The sequence below is a fragment of the Chiloscyllium plagiosum genome, chromosome 32 (genome assembly GCF_004010195.1).
Source record: "Chiloscyllium plagiosum isolate BGI_BamShark_2017 chromosome 32, ASM401019v2, whole genome shotgun sequence".
In the NCBI taxonomy this organism is placed as follows: domain Eukaryota; kingdom Metazoa; phylum Chordata; class Chondrichthyes; order Orectolobiformes; family Hemiscylliidae; genus Chiloscyllium; species Chiloscyllium plagiosum.
The window spans coordinates 3792221-3802081 of NC_057741.1; the positions used below are offsets into that span (position 1 = coordinate 3792221).

General features: G+C 41.3%; 1 protein-coding gene across 3 annotated transcripts in view; it reads right to left on the bottom strand.

Moving 5' to 3' along the window:
- The window catches only part of bbs7 (Bardet-Biedl syndrome 7), a 59967-nt gene that overhangs the window by 5773 nt on the left and 44333 nt on the right, over window positions 1-9861 (bottom strand). For all 3 annotated transcript variants that reach the window (XM_043674029.1, XM_043674030.1, XM_043674031.1), the window contains 4 exons: window positions 8990-9154; window positions 7812-7921; window positions 7621-7724; window positions 6168-6291 (listed from right to left, as the gene is read on the bottom strand). In XM_043674029.1, the coding sequence (XP_043529964.1) occupies window positions 6168-6291; window positions 7621-7724; window positions 7812-7921; window positions 8990-9154 (503 nt within the window). The remainder of the gene's footprint in view (window positions 1-6167; window positions 6292-7620; window positions 7725-7811; window positions 7922-8989; window positions 9155-9861) is intronic.

The following is a 9861-nucleotide window of genomic DNA, read 5'->3' on the forward strand; positions in this document are numbered from 1 at the left end:
GAAAGGGGGGAGTGAGAAAAGGAAGGGGGAGAGAGTGGGTCAGAAAAGAACAGGAGAGAGGGGGAGGGAGAGAGAGAGAGACAAGAAAGGGAGAGAGGGGGAGGGGGCAGGAAGAGAACAAAAAGAATGGCAGAAAAAGAGTTTGAACTTTAGAAGTTGGCCCTTAGACAGGAAAGTTGACTTAAAAGAATTTAAGCCAAAATAGAAGTTCGGCTTCGCGAGGAAGTTCGTGACGATGAGCAAACCCATCATTGCCAGACGTCGGGTGGGGATCTGTTTAAATATATCCAAGCATTGCCTAAATCTGATAGGGAGAATGTAGAAGCCTTTTTCATTTCATTTGTGAAAGTGGCTAAACAAACGAAGTTGCCACTGACCATGTGGGTTTTGTTTATCCAAACAAAGTTGGTAGGTAGAGCTTGTGAGGTAATTGCATCACTGTCAGAGGCGGTATCTGGTGAGTATGAGGAGGTGAAGAAAGCCACTTTTGGTGCATATGAGCTTGTACCAGTAGCCTGGTTTTGGGAATCTAAGGAGGGACCCTGGTCAAACAAACTTTTGAGTTTGAAAGGATCAAACAAATAATTTTGATAGGTGGATAAGAGCATTAAAAATAAATCAAATATATGACCCTCAGAAAAATTATCATTTTGGAGGAGTTCAAAAATTCACTTCCTGAGATAGTAGTGAGAACTTGTGGAAGAGCAGAGATTTAAAACAGCAAGATTAGCAGCTGAAATGGCTGACAATTGAGTTGATTCATAAATCAAACATTCTCCCTGGGGTCGGAGAGTCCAGAATTAGAGGGCATAGGTTTAGGGTGAGAGGGGAAAGATATAAAAGAGACCTAAGGGGCAACTTTTTCACACAGAGGGTGGTACGTCTATGGAATGAGCTGCCAGAGGATGTGGTGGGGGCCAGTACAATTGCAACATTTAAGAGGCATTTGGATGGGTATATGAAGAGGAAGGGTTTGGAGGGATATGGGCCAGGTGTTGGCAGGTGGGACTAGATTGGGTTGGGATATCTGGTTGGCATGGACGAATTGGACCGAAGGGTCTGTTTCCATGCTGTACATCTCTATGACTCTATCAAATCAATCTGTGAGGGACAGGAATTGGAGAAAACAGAAATCCTCAGGTAGTAAGGGAAAGTAGATCTCATTGAAGATCTCCTTGTGGGCAGCACGGTGGCACAGTGGTTAGCACTGCTGCCTCGCAGCGCCAGAGACCCGGGTTCAATTCCCGCCTCAGGCGACTGACTGTGTGGAGTTTGCACATTCTCCCCGTGTCTGCGTGGGTTTCCTCCGGGTGCTCCGGTTTCCTTGGGCCGAAGGGCCTGTTTCCACACTGTAAGTAATCTAATCTAATCTAATAAAAATAAAAAAGGAAACCAATGAAGGGGAAAGAGAAGTTAAAAGGCTCAGGTGTTTTCACCGTAGTAAAGTTACAATACAAAGTTCAGAAGATTCTGAGCTGAACATTTCTCAACCTGAACTGAACAATGAGGAAGTTCTCAAAAACTGGGATAAATTATTTAGTTACCTTCCAGAGAAAAAGTGAAATGACCTCAAAGAGTTATTACTATTGCATGGGGCGGCATGTGGGAATAAGCTGGGAAGTACTAATCTAACTATATGTGCTGTAGATATCGGAAATTTTGTTCCAATTAAGCAACATCCTTATAGGCTTAACCATCAAAAGCTGACACATGTTCAATAAGAGATTGAATGCATGCTCCAAGACAGCATAATCAAAGTGAGTTACAGCAACTGGAGCTCACCTATAGTAATGGTGCGAAAACCAGATGGTACCCAACAGTTAAGTATAGACTGTTGCAAAGTTAATGCAGTTACAAAGTCTGATTCATGACTGGAAGACAAGCCAAGGTGGGACAAGCAACTCATCAAGCAGCAGCAGCGGGAGCAGTGAGAGTGAGGACTGGGAGCTGCCAGGAAGGTAGATTTTTCATTTCAATACTTAGCTTGTGGAATCAGCAGCTTCCATTTTGCTACAGCAGCAGGAGCAGTGAGAGAGATTCAGGGAGCTGGCGGAAGATAAATGTTCTTCTTAAAGACCTAACTCGTGAATAGGCAGAGCGAAAGCTCAACAGGACTGGACACAGACACAGGGATCGCTGGGCATGTGAATGGATACATTTGGGCTGTGGTTGGATGAACTCCGGATCATTCGGGAGGCTGAGGGGATGATAGATAGGATTTACAGGGAGGTAGTCACACCTAAGTTACAGGACAAAGGTAGCTGGGTGACCATCAGAAAAGGGAAAGGAAATAAGCAGACAGTGCAGGGATCTCATGGCCATACCCCTTAATAATAGATATACCATTTTCTATACTGTTGTTGGTGGTGGGGGGGGGGCTACTAGGGGAAAGCCACAGCAACAAGGTTTCTGGTACTGAACCTGGCTGTGGCTCAGAATGGAAGGGGGGTGAATAGGAGAGCAATAGTGATAGGAGATTCAATCGAGAAGGGAACAGGCAGGAGATTCTGTGGTTGCAAGCAAAACTCCCAGATGGTGAGTTGCCTTACTATAGACCAGTGAGCCTGACCTCTGTGGTGGGTAAGTTGTTGGAGGGAATCCTGAGGGACAGGATGTACATGTATTTGGAAAGGCAAGGACTGATTAGGGATAGTCAACATGGCTTTGTGCGTGGGAAATCATGTCTCATAAACTTGATTGAGTTTTTTTGAAGAGGTAACAAAGAAGATTGATGTGGCAGAGCAGTAGATGTGATCTATATGGACTTCAGTAAGGTGTTTGACAAGGTTCCCCATGGGAGACTGATGAGCAAGGTTTGATTTCATGGAATACAGGGAGAACTAGCCATTTGGATACAGAACTGGCTCAAAGGTAGAAGACAGAGGGTGGCAGTGGAGGGTTGTTTTACAGACTGGAGGTCTGTACCAGTGGAGTACCACAAGGATTGGTGCTGGGTCCTCTACTTTTAGTCATTTGCATAAATGATTTGGATGCGAGCATAAGTTTGCAGATGACACCAAAATTGGAGGTATAGTGGACAGCGAAGGAGGTTACCTCAGATTACAGCAGGATCTGGACCAGATGGGCCAATGGGTGAGAAGTGGCAGATGAAGTTTAATTCGGATAAATGGGAGGTGTTGCATTTTGGGAAAGCAAATCTTAGCAGGACTTATACACTTAATGGTAAGGTCCTAGGAGTGTTGCTGAACAAAGAGACCTTGGAGTGCAGGTTCATAGCTCCTTGAAAGTGGAGTCGCAGGTAGATAGGATAGTGAAGGCGGCATTTGGTATGCTTTCCTTTATTGGTCAGACACAGTATTGAGTACAGGAGTTGGGAGGTCATGTTGCGGCTGTACAGGACATTGGTTAGGCCACTGTTGGAATATTGCATGCAATTCTGGTCTCCTTCCTATCGGAACGATGTTGTGAAACTTGAAAGGGTTCAGAAAAGATTTACAAGGATGTTGCCAGGGTTGGAGGATTTGAGCTAATGAGAGAGGCTGAACAGGATGGGGCTGTTTTCCCTGGGGTGTCGGAGGCTGAGGGGTGACCTTACAGAGGTTTACAAAATTATGAGGGGCATGGATAGGATAAATATACAAAGTCTTTTCCAGAACTAGAGGGCATAGTTTTAGGGTGAGAGGGGAAAAGATATAAAAGAGACCTAAGGGGCAACTTTTTCACACAGAGGGTGGTACATGTATGGAATGAGATACCAGAGAAAGGTGGTGGATTGCAAATTTAAAAGGCATTTGGATAGGTATATGAGTAGGAAGGGTTTGGAGGGATATAGGCCGGGTGCTGGCAGGTGGGACTAGATTTGGTTGGGATATCTGGTCGGCATGGACGAGTTGGATTGAAGGGTTTGTTTCCATGCTGTACATCTCTATGACTCTCTGACTCTAAATGTGGAGGCTGTTTTGGAAGTACCTGCTGATACTGCTGGACAGGTTTGTCCCACTGCAGCAGGGAAGGGATGGTAAATTGACAAGGGATGTGGAACATCTAGTCAAGAGGAAGAAAAAAAAACTTAAAGGTGAGGAAGCAAGGATCAGGCAGGGCTTTACAAGATTACAAGGTGACCAGGATGTAACTGAAGAATGGATTTACGAGAGCTAGAAGAAGGCATGAAAAAGCTTTAGTGGGTGGGATTAAGGAAAACCCTAAGGTGTTCTACACTTACATGAGAAACAAGAGGATGGCCTAAGGTGAGGATGGGGCCGATCAAAGCTCGTGGAGGGAACATGCGCCTGGAGTTGGGGAGGTCCTTAATGAATACGTAGCTTCAGTATTCACTACTAATCGAGACCTTGACATTTCTGAGGACAGCGTGAAACAGACTGATATGCTAGATCAGGTCGATGTTTGGAAGAAGGATGTGCTGAAAATTTTGAAAAACATAAGGACAGATAAATCCCCTGGGCCAGTTGGGATATACCCTAGGTACCAAGAGTCTGGTGATGCTGTCAATTAAAGGTTATTATGTCCTTGATTTTTTTTTCAAAGAGAGGTTGTAAAGGCAGAGGTGCTGAAGAGTCTAGTTTAATAATGGAAGGGAGTGGTCAGTTCTCCCGGTTCAGGATTTTTCCTAGTTTGTTTTATCTGTAGCAGTCTCAAGATGAGAGTCCAGGGGATTTGCAAGCTTCAGTGAAGAATTCCTGTGACTTTCTCTGAAATCTGTCTTTAGATTTTGTTCCTTCCTGCATGTAAGAATTGGTGTTTGAATTTACCTGTTTGCCAAGGTGTACATCGATGGGATGTTACTACATTGGAACAGCTAATTAATAATAGTTACTGTATCAGGTCAGTTAAATCTTCCAATAGTTAAGTTATTCTAAAGTTCGCTTTTTGTTCATGTTTCAATTACAGAGGAACCTCGATTATCCGAATACCAATTATCTGAAAATTGGATTATCCGAAGGAGATCTCGAGGTCCTGATGGAAACATTACATCAAATACATGTTTCCAACAGTGATCACGTCTTTTAGTTACAGTGATTAAACAGGCACCAAATGACTGACTGCCTGCCTTCCCTCTCTCCTCACACTTTCCCTGGAGTTCTACACAGGGGTGACTTTAAACCGCCCTTCCCCACATAATCTCTCCAACATTGTCAAAAGGTTGCAGTGAAAAGTTGTGTGTGAGGCTGAGTGTGTGTGTGTGTGCGCGTGCGCTATTTGGAGACTTACCCCACAAAGGCAGCAGCAGCAGTCTTGTTGAACTCGGAGCAGACTTTAAAAACTCCGAGCCCCAGAAGAAAGGCATTTAAATCGATAAACCGAATAATCGATTAAATGAACATTACAGTACCTGCCCATCATATTCGGATAATTGAGGTTCGTTCCCCTGTATAGTGTTTAAACTAATTCTGTTTTACTTAAAGCCGTGTGGTTTGACCAGCTGCCTCACACATGGAATACCCACTTCACATGTGCTTTTAAAATAAAAAAAAGTTAGGGCCTAGACTATCTTCTTAAAATATTTTGAGGGGGTCTGGCCTGGTCCATAAACAGTCAGCGAAAGTGAGCTAGGAGTGAGATAAGGAGAAATGTCTTTCCACAGAAAGTTGTTAGGATTTGAATTGAGCTGCCCGAGAGTGGTGGAGGAGGTGGATTCCAAATGAGGTTTTCAAAAAGGAGCTGGACATATATTTGAAAGTGATGAATTTAGAACATTATGGAAAATCGGGCTGAGGATGGGACTAGCTGGGTGGCTCTTCAGGGAATCAATATAGACATGATGGCTCGAATGGCCTCCTCCAGTACAGTAAAGTTTATGATTAAAGACATTATATAAATCATTGTTGTGCTACTAATGTAATACTTAAGAGGTGCCAAAGGATATACAGCCACATTTTGGAAGAGTGAAAGAGAGAATTTGTAGACAGGTTTATGCTTTTAGGTGTTTTAAACTTCTCCGATATACCTAAGAAAGTTTTAGCTGGAACATACAGTCCCATTTTAGAAGAGTTCAGAAGCTTTTAATAGTGCCAGCCAAACTGAAGTCTAAAGTAAAGGAGTATTGTCAGAGGAAAATTACAAATTGAAGGAAACAGAACAGGTCCAAGGTTGTGCTATGTATTGTGTACTTGAAAGATATATCTATTAGCATTTTTCGATGTAGCCAAGTATTCATATTATCCCCGCTTGTTAGTTACAGTACTTGCCATATAATCTTTCCAAATGAGCAGGTTGTTTCTTATACTCTTCCAGCAGATTATCAGCTTCCTCTAAAATGCAACGGTATTCAGGTATTAGGAAATCCACATTCCCTTCATAGAGTTGCAGCTCCTGCAATAAGATGGATCATCCCTCAGACCATATACTTGATCACAAAGAGCCTCTACATTCCACTACTGCTGTTAATAACTTGCATTGATATTACATTTCTAATATAGGAAACTGATATAAAACTGCTTTATTATAAAGCATAATCAAACGTATAATCAGATAAAACTCAGTATTGTATAAAAAAAAGATAATTAAGTGGTCAACGAAGAGCAATAAATTTTAAGGTGGCTATTAAAGGAGGTGATGTAGATAGAGTTGCAGCAAACATTAGAAATATTATACAAGAGATCAGATTCAGGCATATATGAGCGCAAATAACTTACATCTGGATAAGCATGATTTGCTATGGTAGTGTGAAGGGAGCTCAAGACGCACAAGAGATCAAAGTTACAGGAATGCACAATTTGCAAAGGCGTTAATAGAAATGAGGAATGCGAAGGCCATAAATCAATTTGAACATTGTTGATAATTTTGTACTTGAGATGCTGGTAGATGGGGAATTAATACAAGTCAGTTAGCGCAGGGGTGATGAGAAAGTGGAATATGCCGAGTGTTAGATTCCGGGCAGCAACATTTGAGATGGAGGTCATGTTTTAGGACCCTTCTGCAAAATTCATGAAAACTAATTGCAACCTGCTTCAACCAAGTTTTCCAATTCTGCAGTAAACAAAATATTTGTCCTTTAAAAGGACTGTAAGGAGGAGACTTTTATTGCTCTCCCAAATCCATAGCATTACTATGGTCTGATGCAATACTTGGTTCTTCATATCCTTCCTCCATGTATTGGTGCTTGTGAGAATTATTACTCTCCGTTCTTCATTCACCCAGCAGTGGAAACAATCTTTCAATAGTCAACCACAATACAGTACCCAGGCTTCATTCACTCCTTCATTGACTGCTTCTCTCAGTATGGTCCCCATCACATTGTTTCTGTTGCTGCTCTCGCAGGAAATGCAGCTCAGTCTACCTCAGCTCAGTAGTCTCTCTCCCCACCTGCTGATACTCTAAATGTTTTGATCCCCAGTTTCCTTCTCTTCAGATTTCTTCCGTAACCTAGTCTCAACCATATTCATCTCCAAATCCCAAACTGAGTATAACTGGATAGTTCTTTCAAAGAGATGGCATAGGCATAGGGAGATGAATGACTTCCTTCAGTGTTGTAAGGTTTTGTGTGTATTTTTATGAAGCAGGCCCATTGAAGATTGCTGATAGGAACACAAGGGGCAGCTGTGAGGTTATTGAAGAGGAATGGAAGCCTAGGATGGTAGTAGCAAAGAATGCAGCAATACATTTATGAATTGATTTTCTCAGTTCATCTTTGCAACTTACCTTCAAAGCATCAATTAACTGGACTTTCTTGGCCAAGAGCAACTGATGTTCCAATTTGGGATGGATCAATTTTAACGTGTAGTTTATAGATTCCTCATTAACATCTTTTAAAAAAAAAAGATACACCTCTCAGGAATGACAGATCACAAACAGTGGAATTCTAGGATCTTGAATTTTGGGCTGGTTCTCACCATATGAGATGTTGAGATTGATTTTTCTTTTTGTAGCTTCTTTTGTCAATATATCTTTCAGGATGGAAATAGTCGAGATGTTGTCAGATTTAAACGTTCCTTCACCTTTTCTAAAAGCATATGCAAATAATTAAGTAATCCTCAAAAACAAGTTTATTGGAAAGAAACAAGATTAACTCAGCGAACATTGTTACTGTTCTGCAACAAGGTGATACTGACTTAATAAGTATATAGACAATTTCTTCTACAGCTACTCATGGACCATGTTTTAATAGATAGGATGTATGAAAATAATCAAGTCCCAATGATAATGACCAAAAAGGAATGCAAATTAATTAATTTGTTATACACAATATTGTTTCCATTAACTGGACAGATTTTAAATGGTCATGACAAGAGGAACAGGGACCTGCAATTTTTGCCACCAGTTGGCACATGGACACATTCCTGCCACAAGGAAATCTGGAACATGTCCAATTGAGGACCTGAAGTTTAATGCTGGGGGAACCAATGAGCTAGGGCAATGAAAGCATTGTGGAAGTGTTTGTTTGGTTCTTTTCTTGGAATTTCATGCCTCAAGGCTCTGCACGAGAATATAATCAGATACATATTAACATTAAACTCAAGGCAATGACATAAGGGCTGCTGAACAAAAGCTTTGAAAAGGTAGATTTTAAGGACCATCTTAAAAAGGGGAAAACAGAAGGAGGGAATTTCAGAGTTTTAATTTCATGTAGAATATCTAGTACCATTTTAAAAGGTTGCTTGCTAATGATTAGTTTCTAAGAGCCAAGTGAAGTGAAACCGCAGCATTTGCACTGATCCAGAGTGCTTTTAATGCATATTATTGTGAAAGCAATAGCATAACTCAGGAGTGCACTGAAGTCCTGAGTATGAGACCTCTGAAAAACTTGTTTGTATTGTAATTCTAGCCTTTAAACAAAAAGTTTATTTTGTTTAGGTTCTTTTCAATATTATAATGTGCTGAACAGTTAGGTTATACAACAGATAAATTCATTTCTGACCAAGCTGCATTTGAACAGTTTAATAAATCGTAATGAAAAATTAAGATGCGTAATAGCTAATAAAAAGATGGCTCATTTAAAATTCTTAAAATATTCAACATTTAGATTACTAAACAAAAAAATGATATCCAGTCAGTGGGTCATTTCTCTTACTTGTAGGCGCATTCCAACTGTGTATCCAGAAATGTGTTCTGAAAGTAAAATGTGACGTTATCACCAACCGGAACTTTATCTGGTACTTCAGGCAGACAGAAGACAACCCAGGAATGAACTTCTGCAAAGCTGAACTGTCCTGTGAGTATCAGTGTATTCACTGGCCTGAGGTACAGAGAACAGACAGAAAAAAAAGGGCTAAAATAACTATGACGGAAAGTTACAATGGCTTTATCTCTTTAAATTTCTGGCCAGTTTCTCCTTTCCTTTGAGGGAGGCAAGCGTGCAGTTTGTGAAATGTTCTTTTAAAATAGGAGGTAATAGTGCAAACAACACAGTACCTATGGAAAGTCATTAACCTGAAATGTTAATTGTCTCCCTCTTGCTCTAGTTAAGTCCTTTTAGACATTGCCAGCCGTTTCTCTTACCGAAAATGTAGTCCTTAATTAATCACCATATTCAGTCATTGCATTAATTCTTTTCCCTACCCAATGTTTCAACATCCAAACCCAAAGCTACCAAGACCAACGGCCACATTCAAACCAAAGCTTCAGATCAGACAGCAGCAAGTTGTGTTATTTTCCCATTTTATCCAACAGATATTGCAGACAATGCATTCCATACCAGCACTTCGAATAGGTCTTTCTATCCTGCTTCGCTCACGACCCCAATCCCATGGTGACGTGGTCCTCCACTGAAGTAGGTAAAAACAATGACTGCAGATGCTGGAAACCAGATTCTGGATTAGTGGTGCTGGAAGAGCACAGCAGTTCAGGCAGCATCCGAGGAGCAGTAAAATCAACGTTTTGGGCAAAAGCCCTTCATCAGGAATACAGGCAGAGAGCCTGAAGGGTGGAGAGATAAGTAAGAGG